Source organism: Artemia sp. Qi Xiang Cuo, chromosome 17, assembly GCF_049724085.1.
Source record: "Artemia sp. Qi Xiang Cuo chromosome 17, ASM4972408v1, whole genome shotgun sequence".
NCBI lineage: Eukaryota > Metazoa > Arthropoda > Branchiopoda > Anostraca > Artemiidae > Artemia > Artemia sp. Qi Xiang Cuo.
Genome location: NC_142810.1, coordinates 25,982,210 through 26,005,992, shown reverse-complemented (window position 1 = coordinate 26,005,992; position 23,783 = coordinate 25,982,210). Strand labels below are relative to the sequence as shown.

At 36.5% G+C, this 23,783-nt stretch overlaps 1 protein-coding gene across 1 annotated transcript in view; it reads right to left on the bottom strand.

Moving 5' to 3' along the window:
- Window positions 1-20,686, bottom strand: part of LOC148942050 (uncharacterized) — a 64,552-nt gene extending 43,866 nt beyond the window's left edge. Inside the window, exons 1-4 of the mRNA XM_089103218.1 lie at window positions 20,611-20,686; window positions 13,560-13,676; window positions 6,962-7,207; window positions 4,954-5,298 (exon numbers count right to left, since the gene is read on the bottom strand). Coding sequence (XP_088959344.1) covers window positions 4,954-5,298; window positions 6,962-7,207; window positions 13,560-13,676; window positions 20,611-20,686 — 784 coding nt within the window. The remainder of the gene's footprint in view (window positions 1-4,953; window positions 5,299-6,961; window positions 7,208-13,559; window positions 13,677-20,610) is intronic.
- Window positions 20,687-23,783: the final 3,097 nt, after the last annotated feature.

Genomic DNA, 23,783 nt, shown 5'->3' with positions numbered 1-23,783 from the left:
AAAACAACAGACAGTTCAAATTACTAAAAAGCAGAATTGAGGTGGAGATTGCAAAATACTGGACCCCAGTCTCCTTTTGCAGAGATTCATCACAGTAACAAAGAGGATCAATATCGCGGAATCCGAGTACTTTCAACACAAACTGTGCTCCTACCCGGTATTACTTTTTGACAGTTCTTGAATTCTCCAGTCTCCGTACAAGCCAGAGTTTGTCAAGGCTACAACACAAGCTTGCAATCTTGAGGAGCACTCTACTACTCTTCCCAACAGCATTCGATATATGATCGACTGTGGAGCTCCTCTGTAGAGACTTCTATGGGCCAAAAACGAACAATGTTATGAAATCCTTAACCCTTATGCTACTTACTTGACCCAAAAGTATCCATCTGCCACTATTGTGTTAGACGGTTGCGAAGGCCGAGCTACCATAAAGGATATGGTCTAGTCGAAGAGAAGTTGCATAATTGGCTGTGAGATTTTTTTTCACATTAGATATGCAGCTGAGTTCCTGTCCTGCAAGAAAAACAAGGCCAGGTTTATCTGCGCGTTGGCTGTTTATCTCCTGTCAAAGGGGTTCGTCGCAGTCCAAGCACCAAGTGATGCAGATGTCCCAATTGTGCAAGCTGCTGTTGATTCTTTCCGGTATTACGACACTGCCGTTATTGGAGATGATACTGATCCTTTGGTTCTATTGTGTTATCATGGTTATCTATCAAGCAAGAAACTGTTCTTTGTACCTTAGCCAAAATCGAACAATGTCTCTGAATATGGGATATTTGCAAACTGAAAGAAAAGCTGGGCCACGAGATATATGCCATCTGGTTCTTTTTGCTCAGGCCATCTTAGGCTGTGACTTTACTTCACGGATTCACAGTGTGGGAAAAGGACGTACTTGTAAGAAGCTAATGTAAAATACCGATTTTCATAAAGCAGCTGCGATTTTCATGCTAAATTCAGCTTCGAAGGAGGAAATAAGGGTTGTTAGAGAAGACGCTTTGCTCATGATATATTAATCATCAAAAGGGGATAATCTGATTGAAATCAAAACGGAAGTTTTTAAATAGAAGGTGACTACTACTAGCACGTTCGTCAATCCAGAACAATTACCACCAGCTTCTGATGCGGCTGAATTCCACAGTTACAAGGTTTTCTACCAATTTCAGGTATAGAGTGGAGATCTTGGGTCTGAACTAAACGCCGAGCAATGGGGTGGGAAAAATAAAGACAACTTCTTGTATCCATTAACTACTGACGTCCTACCAGCCCCTCGTCTGTATATGAAAATTGTGAAGTGCTCCTGTCAACTGTAATGTATCTCAACGAGATATAGTTGCTTTAAAACTGCTTAGCTTACATATCACCGTGTAAAACGTGTAAAGGGACAATATGTTCTAACTCTCCAAGAATAGAAAGCTATAAAGATGAAGAAAACGTCGAAGCTTAGATACATGAATCAAAAGAATAAGTTGTAAATACTAGTCGGAGTTTGATTCTGTCTTTCAATTGTTCAGGAAGTTAATTCGATAATTTTATCAGTTCTGAAGGACTAGTCAGTGTGTTGATAATAGTTTATTCTAAGACGGATATGAAATGTCGGCCGCTGAAAACTGGTTTTATAGGTGATTTACCTTTTCTAATACTTATTATGTTTTAATAAACATTACTTAATAATGTACATTTAATAAACATTAATAATAAACCTTTCTTTATAATAAGTTTTAATAATGTAATAATAAACATTATAATTAAATTTTTAAAGCCGACCCATCAGGTGATGGAGCCAGCGACGATCAGATTCAGGCTAACTAATTATTAGATCTTAAAACCGACAATTTAGCCAGCAAAAGATGGTCTGGTAGAAAAGAATGGGGTCACGACGACGAAAAGTGTTAAAAGTCTCGCATTGATGATTATGAAACTTTTTCTTTATACTGTACACGAATTCAAGAAAAAGGAACAACTACCGGTACTTAATTTTTTGTTAGGAAAGTGAGAAAACTGACAGGATTTGCAAAATACACTAGTTTTTGCGTCGACCTAGGAAGTACAACGTCGGATAGGTTATTCAGCTTTTTTTCCCTCTATAACATGATGTAAAAGTCGTTTCTGTTGCCATTTGTTTCTATCAACAATCGACGAATTGGTGGACAATAAGTGCTAAAATAATAAGTACTAAGTGCTAAAATGTCAAATGAAAATGAAAAAATGCATATTGATGAATATGAAACGGTTTTTCTAGTATACATTACATCAGGTTAATTAGGGCTCAACTCATCATTTTATGTCAGAATAGTTGCCTTCTGATAGTATTATGAAAAAGAGGTCACTAGGATGAGAAGGGTAAAATCAAATATTGATGACTATGAAACTTTTTTTTGGTACATTTAAATCAAATTTGCTTTCATTTTCATGCTCAGCTCTTTCTTTTATACCGGGACGATACTTCATATACAGAAAAAGGAACATTTACCAACAGCTCATTTTTTTTTGAAAAAACTGAAAATATTTACACAAAAAGCAAAAAAACTAGTTTTGCGTTGACCTAGAATATACAACTTTGGATATGTTTTTTAGTTTGTTTTTTTCTACAATTTCGTGTAAAAATCATTTTTGTTGTAATTTTTTGGGGTCAGACTCTAATTTGCCTGTACCATTTGCGTCCTCATTGAAGCAATTGTATTAGCTTCTGCGGTGCTCAGTCACAGAAGCGACAATTGTATATATTGTCTTGTTTCTTGGTTTTGGATCTTACTTGGTTTTAGGTTGTTCTAGTTTTATCTTTGTTTTCTCAGCGATGAAGACATCTTGTTTCGTACAGGTGAAATGATAGTTTTCTGTAATAACTGACTTCAATATTATTTCAAAATGTGTGCCTCTGTCGTTCTTTGCTAATGAGTACCATTACCAGAGAAAAAACAAAAGAAAACCTACTTTTTTATAAATGGTAATAATAGGACTATTTCTACGCTTACTGACTGTCGGGTGTATTTCTCACAAATTTTACTTTAGGATTTACTGAAAAAGCTTGACTTATTTAAAAACAGGGGGACTTATTTGGGGCAAATGTCTTAAAGCAAAGCTATGGCTTATAACAAAGTTTTCACAAGTATATTTATCAAGTTTTCTTTTTTGGGAAGGAGGGGGGTGAATATTTTGAGATCGAGATCGAATCAAGTGGTCGTAGATTTTTTAAGCTTTAAAACATTGCCTACTATTTGATAAGTTGATTTCTATTTCGTGCTTGTTTAAAAAGACTTGAATTATTTAAAAGCGGAACAGTGTTTGAATATTTTTAGCATGGAAGAAGATTCCGTATTTCTTCTCGAGAAGAGAGCGTACTAATTTACACCACATTTTCTCTTCTCTTTTAGAATTTCCCCACTCTCCCTCCTCCTGGCAAGAGGGCAAGGCGCAATGAGGCAACCCATATGCAACGAATGGAGATGGTTGGCACTTCCACCTGCCCAAAACCCCACAGGAAGAATGCTGTCCATCTGCACTCCACAAGCAAGGAGAGAATGCGAGCATCTATGCTCAAGATATAAGCCGTTGACTCATCAAGCTCCCAACCGATGTACACTATAGAGCTACCGTGCAGAATATGCAAACTCTTGCCTATCAAGCTGCCGAGCAGCCTAGACAAGCTCCCGTGCATGAAGTCACAACCCCATCTGACGCTGCTGCTCCATTTGTACAAAGCCGTTACGTCACTGGCATGACTGTGCAACCCCTTAGCGTTGCTGAGCACTACACGCTAGCTGGACCATCCGGCACCCAAGTGTAGCCTGAATCTGAAGAGTCGAGCATTTTTGCAATTTAATTTTTACATCTCATACAGCCTTTTGTCACAGGACCATGCTATGGAAATATCTAAAGAAAACTATTTTTCAGCCTAATAAAAGCCAATTTTTGCTTTTCAGAGGCATTAAAAGGTTTTCCCTAGAATATTAAAATTTCCCCCGCTCCTTGTTTTAAAAGACTCCCCATAAGAAATAAGCCTCTTAGCCATTTCACTCTAATAACGTCATTTTCACTCCTTTCTAATATTTAAGTGTCTACTTATTTAAGCTCCATTAGGTTCAAGATTTAATTTTAAAATATCTGTACAAAATAGACATAAATAAAGGGTAAACGCCGGAGACACAAGGTTGAATGACAAAAACCCGGTACATTAATCGGAATAAACCTATTTGACAACAAACAAATAAATAAGAGTTATTCCATGACTCACCAATAGACGGGCTCCCATCCCACAAACCCACCGACACCGGGCAAAGATCCACCGAAAACACACCAATAAAAAAAAACCAACGGGCGAACAGGGGTAACCAACGACCAGCATCTCACAGGGCAAAACACCCCACAAAACAAAATTATCAAATGTACCCAGTTTTTTAATATATTATTAATTCTTAAATTTATTTATAAGGATAGAATGAAGTTGCTTGTTTATATTTGGAAGAGATTTGCAGCAATCAATAAATAGTAGATAAAGACACCATCAACCCGTGATTGAAAATAATGGCAAGAACCGTGATCTCTCTGTGCTTAATTTTAGGTGCTGATTGTTCCATTCATGTCGGGTTTCATAAGAATGGGCATGTTGCGCAGGGAAAAAATTATTCGAACGATAGTACGGAGGTAGTACCGACCGGTCATATTTTACCTTAAATAAAAAAGAATTAAGGGTGAATTTCTGTGAAACAGGCAAAATATTAGTTAGAAGATATAGAGTTTCAGTTTTACTCTTATTAGGATACGAAGACGTTGATGGTAAATACTTCTTTAAAATTAGAAGAGCCCAGTTTTGAAGAATCTGTATCGGTTTCACATGACATCTGAATGCTGCCAAATATATCAGAGGACAATACGTAAGATGGGAATGAACCAACGCAAAATAAATTAGACGTAGGATTTCATATGGAAAGAAATGCTGAAACCTTCGCATTATACCACCCCCTTGAGCAACTTTAACCCGTAATCTAGTACAATGTTCTTTATATGTTAGATTTTCATCAATAATAATAACCAGATATCGGAGCGAAGTTACCCTTTGAATTTTAATATTTGTAGCATGATCAAATATTGCTGAAATTCCTTGTCCATTCTGCCCAATGCTACTATAAATAATAAATTTGGTTTTTGATGCATTTAATGATAAACGATTAGCTTTTAGCCAACCAAGAAGTTGCGAAAATAGGATTTGCAGCTTCTCTTTGAGATCCTTTTCCGACTGTCCAGTAAGTGATGATCCGGTATCATCAGCGAAAAGAACATTAAGACCATGGTTTTCTGTAGCTGATGGAAGGTCATTTATGTATATTATAAAAATCAGTGGTCCCAGGATTGAACCTTGCGGGACACCAATATTTAACAACAGACATGGATCCGAAACTATGTCGTTGATAATAGTCACTTGGGAGCGACCACTTAGGTAAGATGCGATAAAATCGTGCGCTGGTCCTCGTATCCCACCATGGTTTAATTTGTACAACGATATTTCATGGCATAATGAATCGAATGCCTTCTCAAGGTCCAAAAATATAGTCGCCGGGATCCATTTTTTGTCCAAACAATCGAGAATAAATTGTACCATAGTTAATATAGCATCTTACGTACTATGCTCTTTTCTAAATCCATATTGTGTTTTTGAAAAATAATCTTTTGAACAGAGAAAATTATACATTCGATTATAAAAACATCGCTCCATTAGTTTAGAAAAAACCCGAAAGAATAGAAATGGGTCTATAATTCGAAAAATTAGTCCGGTCACCACTTTTATATAGCGGTAACACTTTCGCTTTTTTGAAAGAATCCGGAAAAGCTCCCGATCTAAATGACAGATTTATTAAATGACACATAACTTTAATAATACTAGGTAAAATGGCTTTAACAATATTGGTCGATGATTCATCAATCCCCGGGGAATTTCCATTCTTTAAAAGCTTACCAACCTTAGCAAGCTCTTCCTCTGTTACCGGAGTTAAAAGCATAGAATTTTCAGAAGGACTTCCTAGGTACGTACGATAATTACATTGCCCATGGGACATATTACGTTGGAGCTTATTAGCTACTGACTGCCCGATTGACACGAAATGAAAATTGATGTAATTTGCCATTTCTAGTTCCCTTTCAATTGTATTACCATGGGCATCCCGTATGTTTGATGGCGAAGAAGACGTCCGTAATTGAATTAAACATGAGTTGATTAGTTCCCAAGTTTTCTTTGGGGACTTACTTACTTCATTAAAAGAATCGAAATAAAATTCAATTTAACATTACGTATTATTTTTGAAAGTAGGTTTTTATAATTTTTGAAGGTTCTTCTATTTTCTTCACTTGGGAAAGATATTAAAGTTTTATAGAGATTGTTTTTATGTTTTATTGACGTCAAAAGGGCTGGCGATATCCATTGCTGGATGGCTTGATTATATTGCTGTTTTCTTTTTTTTACTCTTGGGCATGACTCATCAAGTACTGCATTAAGTGCTTCTAAAAATAATCCGTCACAGAGTTTATTTCAGCAGCAGCAAATACAGGATACCAATCAGTCAAATTCAGTTTATCCTTTAAACATATTAGATTTTTTATATTAATAATCTGGGTTGCTGTTTCTGGTGATTTTATTTTATGAATCTGGTATCTCACATCAGAAATTAACAAAAAATGATTAGAGAAATCCGTCAGAACAACCTGTGAAGACGTGGCTGGTGTTGTTAAAAATATGTTGTCAATGAGAGTTGCTAACACGCGTTGGAATTGTACACGAAGGAATTAGGGAGTTCGATGTAATTAATGTAATAAATTCTGTTGTATGGGTATTGTCTTTAAATTCCAGTAGGTTTATATTAAAATCCCCCATAACCACTACATCCTTATCGTTCAAAGATGCTATTAAAGACTCGAGAGACTGCAAAAAAAACGGTATTGGGGCTGACGGGGGCTTATACACAACACAAACTTGAGTTTTTTTTAGTCCCAAGCCGATATTCAACAGCCAGTATTTCCCACACTTTTTCAGCATTATATTTTTCCAGTTCTTGCAGTCGCTCAAAATGCGCTCCGTCTTTCAAAAATAACCGAAGGCCACCTTTTTCATGGACTAGTCGATTCTTATCAATGAATTTATATCCCGGGATTTTCACTTTATATTTTGTCTCATCATTAATAAATGTTTCACAAATCCCCAAAATGACAATTTGATTTGCTGGCAATCAATTTGTTAGTTCATCAATAGAACTCATGAGTCCTTGTACATTCACAAACCCCATTCGCAATGAATTATCTTTAAGTCTGTTTATTGCATCAGGAGAAACGTACGTTGACGGTCTTATTTTAGAAAAAGTGTTGTTTTCTCTTTGACCGAATACATGAAAAGTTTAAGAAAGTAAAGATAGGTTAAGGGGTTTTTCCTCCAAAGCCACCAGTCTATCGGTCCCCCCGCACCCTCAAACTTTAAAATCAACTAAATAATATTCGATAGATCCCACCCCGCGCCAGTAAGCCCGCGTGACAAGGAGCCCGTACTGCTGCCGAGTCATGAAAACCTATTATGCTTATCATCCTTCGAGAAGACCTAAGTTGAGAAGGTATAAGTAGAACAGAAATAACTGGGGTAGAAATAATCAAAAGAAACTTGAACCGAGCTAGCCTAAATAACACATAAAAATAAAAAGTCAACATTCCACAAACGCAAAAACGAAACAATTATCAATCTAGAGCGGGATTGATCTAATATCTATTTACTAGTCGCCTTTAGTATTTCTTACGCTTTTGCCCACTGCGACTCAGAATCCGATTTATACTCTAGCCAGAGTTTGGCCCCTTTTTGTTTCACTCGTGTGAGTTGTGCGGATCCATTCTCTCGCAGCTCCTTACCCTTAGACAGTAACTCGTTTCAAACAGAGTTTAATTTGGGCGGCAAGTCCGTGCGAATCCGGACCCTAGTTCCTTTCAGCTTCGATATCGAACTGAAGATTGATTGAATATCTTTTTCTGACGACACTGTTACGAAAACTGGAGGGGCGATCGGCTTACGGCTAGACAAATTTGACTTCTGAGGCACCAGGTATCACTCTGATATTTGGATTTTATCCGTGATTTCCATTTTTGATGTCAGTAACGTAGACATATTCGCGAGAACTGTCTGTTTGTTTTTTTCTTTCGGTAATCCGAAGATGATTAAGTTGAGTTTCCGGTCTTTTACTTCGATTTCCAGCAGTTTTGTTTGGATTGTATCACACTTTGACTTTTGCTCCTCAAGCTGGCTTTCTAGCCTAGCAATCTTCGCATCACGAGACTTCAATTCATTTTTCAAAGTCTGAACCTCATCCGAAGTCGACGACAGTGTAACAGCAAACTCTTTTTGTTGGTTAATTATGAGATCCAGTTTCTTTCACAGTGCCTTCATTCCATCATCAAACGTTTTCTGGCTGACTAACGACATATTTCTATAGCTATAAAATCTGCTCTCAGGTGAGATTTATGCTTTCATTTAGAATTTCATCAAATACAGAATTACTGGCAAGTATCCAAGAAGTATCCAAATGACAGAGACTGGTATAACACCGGTATAACTAAACAAACAAGTTCACTCGTTGAATGATAGATCGCTACGTCTCTAATTAAAAGTAACGTCTCCAATTAAAAGGTTTAAAAGATTCTAAATAAGGTTGTATTATCAACTTTTCACTCTAATATAAAGATAATTTCAAAGCTAAGAAGTGCTTACTATTATTAGTTTTCGGTTTCTTACTAGTTTCCGTTCTTACTAGTTCTTACTAGTTTTCGGAGAGAGTCATCAGTACTTTCTCAGAGATAATGACACTTTGTTTCGCTCTTGGGTCAATCCACGCCAAATCATCCAATCGTGACTGCACGTGAAATTCCAATTTTGCTGAAAAAATTCTCAGCTGTTCCCTTCATTGATAGTACACACATGATTTTTTTTTTTTTTTGAAAGATATTTTTTCGGGAAAAAATTTCAAAAGTTTTAAAATTCGCAAAAAACGAGGTTTTTTGAAAAAAAAAAATCCAAAAAGTTTGTATTTTTTTTCTACTTATTTATCAAATTATCAAAATAGCCAGGAGAGATTGGATAGAAAAAATTGAGGAAATCCGATAACGACGGAAGAACTGACGGCCAACCGAAGTTTTTGAACCCTTGTGCGAAAAAGCAGAACTTCAAAAATCTGTAAATTCTTAACGGTAAGAGCTAGGATACCATTTTTTTTTTATTCTTGTCCTCTTGTCACCAGGTACAAAGGGAAGTTTTGCATTTTGTCCTATCGCTTTTAGTTTCGGAGATATTTTTATAGAATTTTGACAAATTGGGAAAATTGTTACTTTTCATCCCCAAAAAAAGCTCTGTAGGCAACACGATCCAGGAAAACTACTTATTAGGTCCTAAACTACCAATCATGACCTACTTGAAACCATACAAACCTCGATGGCGAAATTCGATCCTGATTTTTAAATGAAGATTGAAGTTGGACCGTTTTTCAAGTTAACAAAATGCATGCGGAATGAACTGCTGCAAGTTTAAATTCTTTGTTGCCAAGCAGTTTATTCAAATATCAAAATCACACAAATTGACCGATTCCTTTCTCCAGAGTAAGTTAGTGGGATGCGTCATCGAATTATTTGAAGTTCAGATATTTCACTCACAGTCGAATAATTCCTATTGACCGTGAATGAAGTATAATTCATACCGTACTATGAGGATTGTTAGATGTCGGAATTAGAAAAAATAGCTCTTGAAAATGTTGTGTTGGACTTCATTTAAATAGCGAGTGTCACAAGAAAACATTTTTTCGCAAAGAAGGACTTAGAAAATTTACCGAACTTTCAGATCAGAGTCGCGAGACAATTTTATTGAGAACATTTATTAGCTCCATAGAGCGTATTTGCTTTCATCATGAGCAATTCTACCTTCATCAGTTTGCTAAGGCTGTTCCGAGAATCTGCTGTGATCCATTTGAGTTGCACACCTCTTGTCCTCCGAAAGGAACAAGAGCTATAACACTAGAAAACGCTAGAACCTTGTCTCGTTTCAAACTTATTCCCGGTTACAAGGTGTGTGCTGAATGCCGCACCGAAATTGACGATCGTGCCTACGAAGAGTCCGATGATGACATTATTAATATTCCCCAAGTTTCTAACGACGGATCTTTCTCATACAATTCCCAGCCTGATTGTTCCTCAAGAAAATCTGCAGCGAACGCAGCTACAGTTGTTTCAAGTTTATTTGAAAATATTGGGACCTCGCCGCTCAAGCCTTATTCCTTAAAACTCTCTGTTGGACAAAAAAAAGACTACGTTAAACGGAAGTCCGAAACGGTTGCAGAATTCGTTTCCAAAATCATTAATGTCGCTTTGAGTGTTCCAACCAGTGCTACTTCCTCTCCTGTGCTGAAGCGCAAATGCATAGCTTCGTCATTGGTTCAGAATTCTATGGAGTCTGCTGAAGAATCTGTCCTCTTTCTGATGAACGACACAGAAACAAAGGATTTCTGTATTTCCCTGAAAACCAAACTTGAAACCTCGGATACATTATCTAGGAAACTTAGTCTTCTCACTCTAGTGCCTCCGACATGGCCCCGGCAAAAAGTATGATTTTTTCCAAGCATCGGAATACCTTGTTAGGATAGCTAGGAATATCAGAAAGGAGGGAGGAATATTGCCTCTTTTGACCTCAAAAAAGCCACCTAATGTTCTTAAGCCACATGTAGTTCAGGCTGTTCTGGACTTTTATGAATCTGACATCAACAGCCGACAGCTTCCAGGCAAGAAAGATTTCGTCTCCGTAAAAATTGATGGCAAAAGGGAACAAAAACAAAAGAAATTACTGCTGGCCAACATTTCTGAACTTTACGAGTTATTTAAGAAGGACAATGAGGACAAGCCAGATTTCAAAAGCGGACGCAGCAAATTTGCTGAGCTTAAGCCACCCCGGTGTGTTATAGCAGGCTCAAGTGGGGTTCATTCGGTATATGTGTGTCTGTATCACCAAAATGCTAAGCTTAAATCATTAGGCGCTGATATAAGGATTTCGTTCGAGGATTTGATGTCCAAAGTTGAATGCTCTATCAGAAATGAAATGCGCATGCTACACAAGTGCACTGTCTGTGTTGATAAAAAAAACGATTTGGAGAGTTTTCTCTGGGAGGAACTAGCTGAATCTGATTCAGTGACCTATAAAGAGTGGGTACATGTGGACCGAACAGTTCTTAGACAAGTAGAAGAAACGATAGATGTGTTCATACCGAATTTCGTCGAGTCAATCCGGAACCTTACAGTACACCATTTCATTTCAGTCCGTCAGCAAAATTACATAGACCAACTAAAGCAGAATCTCTGCTCCAATGAGGTCCTCCTGCTTTTAGACTTTGCAGAAAATTTTTCCTTTTTGGTCCAAGACGCAGTTCAGGGTTTTTACTGGAAAAATTCTCAGGCAACATTACATCAGTTTGTGGTATATTGGCGTAGGGGTAATAGACTGTTCACTTACAATTTGTGTGTTATCAGCAACCACATGGACCATAACACTCCTGCAGGTCACGCTTTTTTGAAAGTCGTATTGCTTCACGTTAAGGCTATGATTCCCAGTCTTTCAAAATCTATTATTTCAGCGACGGTGCAGGATCCCAGTACAAAAACAGAAAAAACTTTGCAAATTTGAGCTGCCATTTCAGTGACTTTGGGTTAGATACTGAGTGGAATTTCTTTGCTTCGTGTCATGGAAAGAATGCGTGTGATGGGATTGGCGGTACTGTGAAAAGACTAGTAGCTCGCGCCAGCTTGCAAAGGCCATTTGACAATCAGATACTTACGGCACACGATCTTTATGAGTGGGCAGATAAGTCCCTACCCAACATTACAGTATTTTGGGTTTCGTCAAATAACGTTAATGAAAACTTTGAAAGTTGCCTCGAAGACCGCTTTGAGATAGCTATTACTATTCCTGGAACTCAGTAATTTCACAGTTTTAGGCCCAAAGGCAAAAATAATATCAGTGCTTGCGTTTTATCGGATTTGGGTACTATCTTGCCAAGACAAGAATTTATTGTGTTGCGGTTAGATTTCGAGAACGTCCTTTTAACCGATCTGGACTCGGGAGACTACGTAGCCTGTGTGTATGGCTCTGATTGGTGGGTGGGGTGTGTTGTAAGCATTGATGAGGAGAGTGGCGAAGTTGAAGCTAAGTTTATGCACCCAAATGGACCATGCTCAAGTTTTCGTTGGCCTTGCAAGCACTTGCAAGCAGGCACTTGCAAGATTGCAAGTGCCTGCTTTTGACTTTTCAGCTTATTTATCCCCCATTAGGTTTCAAGAGACAAGGTCCCCCACAGAAATAACAAAATCAGACTTTTTTTCTTATTTTCTAATCTTTAATTGTCTACTTATTTTTTCACTATTTTCCTATCACCTTATATTCTCCGTCTAGTAAATGCATTTTCCTCGCCTCTTTCAGCACATGAAGGGAATTTTCATCATTTTTCAGGCTTTGTAAGAGAACGTTTGCACTAATAAGTGCTTACTCGTTTTATATGTATGGGTTTTCCTTATAATTTTGAAGGTTCCCCCCCCCACCCCTTGTTTTAAAGGACTCTGCCCCTCAGAAATAAGGCTGTTTTTTACCATTTTCAAGCTTTGAAAGGTATTTTTAAGCTAATAAGTGCTAACTCGTTAGTTTTTGGGTAGTAATCAGTACTCCCTCAGAGGTAATGACACTTTGTTCTCTCGTTCAAGTAGTTACTTTTGACATTTCATCTTATTTACACCCCATTAGGTTTCAGGACACTCGGTCCCCCTCAGAAATCAGTAAATAACACTGTTTTTCATCCTGTTTCAACCTAATAAAGCTATTAATAATCACTCAGAGACATTAAAAGGGCTTATTTCAGGGTTTCTAATAACGGGGACATTCATTTTATAGCTAAGAATATGGCTTAAAGAATTTAGAGATCTCCTGCTAGTTCCATTCATACCTATGTTTTTTTTTATCTAAGCTGAAATTGAGCGGCTCATGGCGCAATTTATAGGGGGAGGACCAGCAACCCCAGAAGAAGCCTCTGAGGAATTATTGGCCTGGACCGATGCCTTTATAACCAAATGGCCAGAACAAAATCCCCTTCGGTAAATTTCGCAAGACTCTTTTTTAAATATATTCAAAAGGGTATTTTAGAGCCTTGTAATATATATAACAGAAGTGTGGGCATATATTCAGTAGTAAAGAGGGTTACACTTCTAACAGGGCATGGTACCCTTTCATAATACAATGATACATTTTAATGAGCAGTAGAGAGTCCACAGTTCCAAGAGGGCATGACACCCATAATACAACGATGCATTCTATACTCGTTCTCTCTTTTTCAAAGGGCAATATACCTTCCAGTGAGCTAATATGCTCTTTTATTCTTCTAGGTTGACACAGCAACACCAGGACTCATGTAATTGATTGCCAATTTCTATCAATCTAATTAATTAGCTATAAAATAATTTCCAATGGATTACCGATTAATTTAAAACAACAACAAAAGTAAGTCCAGTTAGTTTACCTTGTAAGGTTTCTTCATTGTGAGACACTGCACAGTTTTTTGATACCATTTTCTTTGGAGGTTCATTCTTCAATAAACTTGGCCTTGGAGGCTTCTTAGGTGGAATTTTCTTCTTTCCTAATAAACATAGATTTTCTATTAAATGATTAATAAATTATTGAAAAAGTTGTGCAGATATAATTATACAACAAGGTATGTTCAGAGCTTTAATTATACTCTTATTTCAAGGTTTGTATTATTGTAGTTGAAATTACTCTAAAGAAACAAGGCACCAATCGTACAAAAAACAAAATGGATGTGATTTTACCTCCCTGATCTTCGAGGTGAGATTGTGGAAAATCTTCAGATTTAACTTTCTTTGTTGTTTAAGACTATCCCATATTGGTGTAATACAATCTTTGTTCTTTACGATTTGTACAAAAAAAAGTATGTGAAGAAGAGAAACCTATTGCATAAGTGCTGGTAGTACTGAATATACGTTAAGGCAAGTGAATAATTTAAGTCACAATTTTGTTTCCTAGTTTACAATTTTACAATTCAAGCTTTCTGGTGAAGCAGGGCACTGATCACATCGGAAAAATTGAAAGTGAATTTTTCTTGTCCTTATGCGTCCTTATTCTAATACTCTGGAGCATCTTTAGGTACCTTTTCCTCTGTTTCTTTTTACATTTGTCTCTGCAGTTTTTCTTCTAGTGAAGAGCTGGTGGATGCTGTTTTTAAAATATGTCTAAGTTTTTTCAGAAATAACCACCCAAAAAACCACCAATAAACCAAACTAGTCACTATTTGTTGAATTTTCAGATGTCTTTTCTTCTCTTCTGAGAGACAAAAGAAGGAAAAAAAGAAAAAAGAAAAAAGGCACCTGAAAATTCTCCAGAGAAAAGTCATAATTTTCCAGGATAAGAAAACACAAAACAGAAAAACTAGATAAAGCAGCAGAAAATTCAATCTTTCAACTTTTTTCTACTTCCATACAAAGAATTGATCTGTAAATATCCATTCTTTAATATTTCCTTTGATTGGAGTAAATCTTCCTCCTCCTGGAATTTTTCAACGCTTTCAATAAAACCTGACAGATAAGTACTTTTCCAATCTTTTGGATAATGTAATGAGAACTATTTGAAATTTTAAGACAAGGAAAGTGCACAACACTAGTCATACTTCCGTTTAGAGGTTAAATTACAATCATTGAAATTATTGTGACAAAGCAGTGAATTCAGCAGCTCAGTGGCCAAACTATTGCAGTACAAAACCAACACCCTTTGTGCGTGATTTTCAAAATCAAACATCATGAACACCAATTGTCAACTGCAAGTTATCAATAGTTGTACGCTTGATCTCAACTTTCTAATTCGTTCTTTTATTATTAAATTTTACTGTACTCCTTATAAAAAAAAGAGAAGGTTTCTAATACAAGTTTAGCTAATATAAGAGAATATAAGCTAACATAAGGTGTAAATTATATTAAATTATTATTATTATTATCATTATTATTATTATTATTATTATTTAGTCCTTTTGAATTTTCTGCTGAAGAGAAAAAAAGATTAAGGATTTCTTTGTTTTTATGATCACAGTAAAATACTCTGCCGTTGTTGTAAAACGGCGCCGAGCACTAAACAAATGTTAAGTTCAAGTTAGCATCATTTTCTTTACGAATCGGCATTGATTTAGTAAATTCGTTCAAAAAAAAGCAACTTGTGTCCAGCCCTTTACACAATAGAATTAAATATTGTAGGTAATTAATTAAAAAACTTTTTCCACAAAATAAGTTTTTCAAAGAAAAGTAAAGAACTCCGTTTAACAAAAAATGAGCAAAAATAAAATCAAATGATCTACCAAGTGTGAAACGACCACGAATCCGCATCGATAAATAAATGAAACCCAAAACAAACAGAAATTACAATAATTAACCGAGTCAAACTCAAAACGAGCAGAAATTAACATAAGTTGGGCGCAAAACCCCTATGCCTTCCCAAGGCCAGAACAAAATTTGCACTTTAACAAAATTTGCAATTTAATGAAAAAATATAAATGTTTTTACTTTTATAACTTTAATAAATCGAATAATATTAAAATTTTAATTATTTAATTTCAGTATATGTATATTAAACTGACAATGCACATTCATTTGTATTTTTCAGTAAAGTGCAAATTTTGTTTTGGCCTTGGGAAGGCATAGGGGAGGGGTTGTCATCCTTAAAGACCTAATTTAGAAAAGTTGCAACTACGTTAAATAGAATGGCTATCTAAAATATTGATTGGATGTGTTTGGAGAAAATATGGGCGTGAGAGGGGGGTTAGTTGCCCTCAAATCACTTTCGACTATCAAAAAGAGCACTAGCCCTTTGTATTTCCAATCGAATGAGCCCTTTTTCAAGTTTCTAAGACAAACATTTCAATAAAAACCTTATATGCCCCCAGGGCATAACTTATAACCCTTGCCCTGAAGACTGTGGAGGGAGGGTCCTGCTCAAAGGTATAATTTCCTGAACTTTGAACTGCGTGGAACAAAATGGCTATCTCAAAATCTTTATTGGATGTGTTTGGAGAAATGGTGGGCGTGGAAGGGATGTTAGTTGCTTTCGATTCACTTTCGACAATTAAAAAGAGCACTAGCCATTTCAATTTCCAATCGAATGAGCAATTTTTTAAGTTTCTACGATAATACTTTCTATAAAAACCTTATATGCCAACAGGGCATAACTTAAAACCCTTGCCCTGAGGGTTTTGGGGGAGTGTCCTCCTCAAAAACATATTTTCTATCTGATAGCAACAAAATGGCTATCTCAAAATTTTGATTGGATGTGTTTGGGAGAATGATGGGCCGGGGGGGGGGGGTAGTTGCCCTCCAATCATTTTTGACTGTTCAAAAAGGCACTAGAACTCTCAATTTCCATTCGAATGAGCCCCTTTTGAAGTTTCTGCGACGACCCTTTCCATATGAAGTGCCCTGCTCTAAAGGAAAAAAATAATAAACTGTACATTGTGCCAACATTGCTCTTATATGCCCTCAGGGCATAACTTAGAACCCTTACCCCGAGCATTGTGGGGGAGTGTCGTCCTCAAAAACATATTTTCTATCTGGGAATCAACTACGTTGAACAAAATGGCTATCTCAGAATTTCTATTGGATGTGTTTGGGGGAATGATGGGCGTAGGGGGGGGGGGGCTAGTCGCCCTCCAATCACTTTCGACCATTAAAATGGGCACTGGCCCTTTAAATTTCAAATCGAATGAGCTTTTTTTGAAGTTTCTATGACAACACCTTCTTTAAAAACCTTATATGACCCCAGGGTATAACTTAAAACCCTTGCGCTGAGGGCTGTGGGGGAGTGTCCTCCTCAAAAACATATTATCTATTAACATATAAAACATATAATTTCAAATCGAATGAGCCTTTTTTAAAGTTTCTACGACAACGCCAGGTATAAAAATCTTATATGCCCCCAGGGAATAACCTCAAATCCTTGTCCTGAGGGTTATGGGGGAGTTTCCTCCTCAAAAAAAATTTCTATTCAAAAATCAACTACGCTGAACAAAATGGCTATCTCAAAATTTTGATTGGATGCGTTTGGGGGAATGATGGGCGGGGGGGGGCTTGTTGCCCCCCAATCACTTTTGACTATTAAAATGGGCACTAGCTCTTTGAATTTCCAATCGAATGAGCATTTTTGAAGATTCTACGACAGGGCCTTCTATAAAACCTTATATGCCCCCAGGGCATAACTTAAAACCATTGCTCTTTGGGTTGGGGGGGGGGAGTGTCCTCCTCAAAAATATATTTTCTATCTGAAAATCAACTACGCTGAACAAAATGCCTATCTCAAAATTTTGATTGGATGTGTTCTGGGGAATGATGGGCGGGGGGGGGGGGCTAGTTGCCCTCCAATCATTTTCGACTATTTAAAAGGGCACTAGAACTCTCGATTTCCAATCGAATGAGCCCCTTTTGAAGTTTCTACGATGACCACTTCCGTATGAAGTGCCTTTGAAAAACTTTACTTTTCTTTGAAAAACTTATTTTGTAAAAAAGTCTGATCTGAGTAATCTGAGTAGGATTCTAAACCCTATGCTTTCTAAAAGCTAGAATATAATTTTGTACTTTATTCAAAATTGATTTCAATAAAAACTTTATATATAGGGCATAACTTATAAGCCTTGTCCTGAAGACTGTGGGAGGAGTGTCCTGCTCAAAGGTATAATTTCCTGAACTTTGAACTGCGTGGAACGAAATGGCTATCTCAAAATCTTTATTGGATGTGTTTGGAGAAATGATGGGCGTGGAAGGGGCTTTAGTTGCTTTCCAATCACTTTGACTATTAAAAAGGGCACTAAACATTTCAATTTCCAATCGATATGAGCCCTTTTTGAAGTTTCTACGACAACACATTATATAAAAACAATATATGCCCCCTGGGCATAATTAACAACCCTCGCCCTGAGGGCTGTGGAGGGGGGGAGGTTGTCATCCTCGAAGACCTAATTTCCAGACCTTAAAACTAAGTTGAATAAAATTACTTTCTCAAAGTTTTTATTAGATGTGTTTGGGGGAAAGGTGGGCGTGAGACGCAGGTTAGTTGCCCTCTAATCACTTTCGACTATTTAAAAGGGCACTAGCCCTATGAATTTCTAATCGAATGAGCTTTTTTAAGGTTTCTACGAAAACACCTTCTATAAAAACCTTATATGCCCCCAGGGCATAACTTACAACCCTTGCCCTAAGGGCTTGCCCTAAGGGGGACTGTCTTCAAAAACATAATATCTATCTGGAAATCAACTACGATGAACAAAATGGCTATCTCAAAATTTTGATTGGACGTGTTTCGGGAAATGGTGGGCGTGGAAGGGGTGTTAATTAACATCCAATCACTTTCGACTATTAAAAAGGGCACAAACCACTCCAATTTCCAATTGAATGAGCGCTTTTCGAAGTTTCTAAGACAACTTCTTCGATACGAAGTGCCCTGCTCTAAAGGAAAAAATTAATAATAATACATTGGGCCAACATTGTTCTTATATGCCCCCAGGGCATAACTTACAACCCTTGCACTGAGGAGTGTGGGGGAGTATTCTCCTCTTTACTTAGTCCCCGCTTCTTGTCTCGTTCTTGAGGGTCGCCGTTCTTTTCTTAGGTAGCGTGATTGCACTGCCTACGATTTATGCAACAACTTTCTATATAAACCTTATATGCCCACAGGGCATAACTTACAACCCTTGCACTGAGGGCTCTGAGGGGGTTATCATCCTAAAAGACCTAATTTCCAGAACGTTCAACTACGTTGAACAAAATGGATATCTCAAATTGGATGTGTTTTGGAAAATGGTGGGCGTGAGAGGTGGGTTAGTTGCCCTCAAATCACTCTCGACTATTAAAAAGGGTACTAGCCCTTTGAATTTCAAATCGAATGAGCCCTTTTTCAAGTTTCTACGACAAAGATTTCAATGAGAACCTTATATGCCCCAGGGCATAATTTACAACCGTTTCATTGAGGGTTCTGAGGGGGTTATACCATCTTAAAAAACCTAACTTCCAGAACTTTCAACTACGTTGAACAAAATGGATATCTCAAAATTTTAATTCGATGTTTTTGGGAAAATGGTGGGCGTAAGAGGGGCGTTAGTTACTATCCAATCACTTTCAGCTATTAAAAAAGGCACTAGCTCTTTCAATTTCCAATTGAATGAGAACCTTTTGAAGTTTTTACGACGACGCTTTCAATAAAAACTTTATATGCATAACTTTATAGGGCATAACTTACAACCCTTGTCCTGAGGGCTGTGGGGGGAGGGGTTGTCTTCCTTAAAGACCTAATTTCCAAAGCTTTCAACTACGTTGAATAAAATGGTTATCTAAAAATTTTGACTGGATGTGTTTGGGGAAAAGGTGGGCGTCAGAGGCGGGTTAGTTGTCCTCAAATCACTCTCGACTATTGAAAAGGGTAATAGCCCTTTGAATTTCGAATTGAATGAGCCCTTTTTCAAGTTTCTACGACAAAGATTTCAATGAAAACCTTATATGCACCCAGGGCATAACTTAAAACCCTTGCCCTGAGGGCTGTGGGGAATGTCCTCCTCAAAAACATATTTTTTTATCTCGAAATCAACCACGCTGAACAAAATGGCTATCTCAAAATTTTAATTTGATGTGTTTGGGGGAATGATGGGCGTGGGGGGGGGGGGCTAGTTGCCCTCCAATGACTTTCGACTATTAAAAATGGAACTAGCCCTTTGAATTTCCAATTGAATGAGCCTGTTTTGAAGTTTCTACGTCAGCACTATCTGTAAAAATCTTATATGGCCCCAGTGCACAACTTAAAACCCTTGCCCCGAGGGTTGTGGAGGAGTGTCCTCCTCAAAAAAAGGTATTTTCTATCTGGAAATCAACTACGTTGAACAAAATAGCTATCTCAAAATTTTGATTGGGTGAATTTGGGGGAATTATGGGTTTGAGTGGGGGGGCTAGTTGCCCTCCTATCACTTTTGACTATTAAAAAGAGCACTAGCCACTCCAATTTCCAATCGAATGAGCCCTTTTCGAAGTTTATACGACAACTCCTTCGATACGAAGTGCCCGTGTATGGAGAAAAAAAAAAACAAACCAAAAACACATTATGCCCACATCGTTCTTGCTTAGGCAGCGCTAGTGCGCTACCTATGATAAAATAGCTCTTTGGGGAACACCCTTACAAACACTAATGATTTCCAGACAAAGAACAAAAACTGACAGGAAAAATTATTCCTTACTCTGTAAAAATGCCGAAGAACTTTCATTGACAAAAATTCTAAGATTTTCAATATCTTAGCGTAAATAGTGTAGGCTGCTGGAGAACCAGCTTTCCTCATGTAAATTGTTTTTCGCTTCATTCTGAGTTTTTTGTTCCTCTATTTTTCCTTAGAAAAAATGATCCTTGTTTGTTATTCTATTGAACGTAACAAAGTATGGTGAATTCATTTAACTTAATTGAATTAAATTTCCTTTAAATTTAATTCAAAAACTCACCTTTTGAAAATTTACCTTATCTGAACTTTATCTTGTCTGAAAATTTACCTTTTGATGTACTAGGCTCATCATCATTAATTAAGAAAACATCATCTTGAATAAGATCTTCATTATATTTATCCATATTGCAACTAAAAATAAAACAATCTGTTGATAGTAAAAGGGCTATACTAAAAAAAAATAATTAACCATTTACGTAATTGACAGATATAAAAGAAGGGTTCAGAGCTATCCCAAAACTTGTCATGAGTCTTCTGAAACTCGAGACTTTATTTCCTAGAAGTCAAATTGCATAAGAATTTTACTGAAAATGAGGCTGCATTACATTCAATAATATGTAGGCCTAATTCTTAAAGATTAAACTGAAGACGGTTATGACTTTAAAGGATTCAATCAGCAACAGCTGGAGGATTTTGAAAGATACTTAAAGTGCCTTCAAAATAAAACATTAAAAGTAGGAAAGCCTTAGAGTTAGAAAAAATTAGTAAAAGACTGACTAGTATCTTTACCGAACTTTGGAACAGCAGATGAACCACTGAGTATACAGCCAGAAACCTGAAGATCTAGAAATTAAAAAAGTTGAGACAAACAAAATAAAAGATATTGTCTTTGCTGTTCCTTGAAAACTTTGATGGTAAATTCACCAAAGCTTACAATGTTTTCAAGACATTTATTCGATTTGTCATATCATACAGTGCTCAATCAAATTTATTGAAAGGTTTCATTGCCTAATCTTCTTATTTCAGTATTTTATATGTTTGAAGCTCAGGACTCGTGTCATATGTTTTGCGTTCTCTCTGGCCTCAATGTCTTGAATAATTTCTGAGACCACACTGGCTAATTATGATAAAACGAAAAACTAGTAAAAAAGAGAAAAACGAGGGTTATACAAGCCAGTGAAAAATATAGACTAAAATGGAAATATTTCGGTCAAGACCTCCACTTAACCGTCCTCAGTGCACGATAATAACGTACAAAATTCCTAATAAAAATCTAAGGATACTATAAAAATTTCAAACCTTAAAACAAAACACAACTAAAATTTGACGACCCTATCCATGTAACTGTGAAAGGGTAACTGAATTAAAAATGCAGTATTGAATGGGAATTCAATTTTTTTATTTATTCAGAGCATTTTTCAAAGCTAAACGCTTCCCAGGTAAAACTTCATCACAGATTAGGTTAGGCTGTAAAATGTGATTTTTTTTTATTTAAGTAAAAACGATCAGAGTTAATTAGTTCATTATAAACGGGTTTAAATAGGTTTCTCCAGTTTCTCTATTGAGAGCTACCTTTCGGTGAATGTTCCTTTTTTTATCTCAACTGCCTCCCTGAAAACTTGGATGAGACCTTTAACAGGGGCAATAATGGAGGTCTCATCCAAATTTTCAGGGAGGCAGTTGAGATAAAAAAAAGTACATTCACCGAAAGGTAGCTCTCAATTGAGAAACTGGGGAAACCTATTTAAACCCCATTTATGTACGGTGCAAGCACATTTAACCATTACATGGAAAGGGTCGTCTAATTTTAGTTGTATTTTGCTTTAAGGTTTGATTTTTTTTTATAGTATCGTTGGATTTTTACTAATAATTTTATGTTATTATTATGTACTGAGGACGGTCAAGAGGGAGTCTTGAACGAAATAATTGCATTTTAGTCTACATTTTTCACTGGCTTGTATAATCCTCGTTTTTCTTTGTTTTTACTATTTTTTCGTTTTACCTCAATGTCTTTTATACTGATTATAGTTCAAACCTCACCTAAACTTCGGACATGATTCCTGAACTACAATGTCTGACACTTGTTATCCCCAAAGCTTTGTTTGAATTGCCATTATCTGGCAACGCTGCACAAAATTTTTGCTCCCCTTCACATCCTCTACATAGACCACTTCTGGTAGATTTTTACAGACAGTGATAAACTGAAAATCCAGTGATAAATTGAAAAACATTCAAATAGATTAATGAAAATATAGCATTTGACGCACTAGCTAGATTGTGTTTGACCAAGTCAACCAAAAGCAATTATCCAACAGAGTTTGATCTACACTTTGGTAACAGTTTGATCTTTTATAAATAAGGAGATCATTATCAGTCTCAAAGATTAGGACGACTAAACTTATCGAAAAAATATAGATAAATATTCTAAGAAAATTTGAGGGGCCAGTGACCTGGCAATGTCATCTTGATATATGAAAGCTTTATGTGACGGATATTAAAACATGTAGTTTTTTTTAATCATAGAAAATGCTATAAAGCGGAGTTTTAAACTGGAAAAAATCGTGAAATTCTAACTTTACAATTAGGATAAATATGAAAGGAATCACAAAAAAATATAGATAAATATTCTAAGAAAATTTGAGGGGCCAGTAAACTGGCAATGTCATCTTGATATATGAAAGCTTTATGTGACGGAAATTAAAACATGTAGTTTTTTTAAATCATAGAAAATGCTATAAAGCTGATTTTTAAACTGAAAAAAAATCGTGAAATTCTAACTTTACAATAAGGATAAATATGAAAGGAATCACAAAAAAAATGTACATAAATATTCTAAGAAAATTTGAGGGGCCAGTGAACTGGCAATGCCATCTTGATATATGAAAGCTTTATGTGACGGATATTAAAACATGTAGTTTTTTTAAATCATAGAAAATACTATAAAGCGGAGTTCTAAACTGGAAAAAATTCTGGAATTCTAACTTTACAATTAGGATAAATATGAAAGGAATCACACAGAAACTAGAAAGTATTGGCATTTGTCGTACTGTATCTGAAACGACGGATTTGTAGCTTCTTACAGTCTCTAGGGGCACTTAATCCACATTTTTTTGTCTTGACCAGTTTCATTAATAATGTATATGGGGCTCCATCAAATTCACAGAAAACAAGTGGCGCAATCCATTTGCTCTAAGGGCAATTCAGAAACTAACCTCCGGTTGATTGAAAAAAATACACCAAGTTAAGTAAAAATATTTTAATATATACATCTTACAACTACATCTTTGCACTATTTTTCGACATAGTCTCCATAACGATTGAGGCACTTATCGTATCTCTTCACAAGCTTTGAAATTGCTTCTGCATAAAAATCACCCGCTTGTGCCTTGAGCCAGCCTGTGACCTTATCTTCGAGCTCTTCGTCGTCATCAAACCGCTGGGACCCGAGCCATTTCTTCATATGCATGAAGAGGTGATAATCGCTTGGCGCCAGATCTGGGC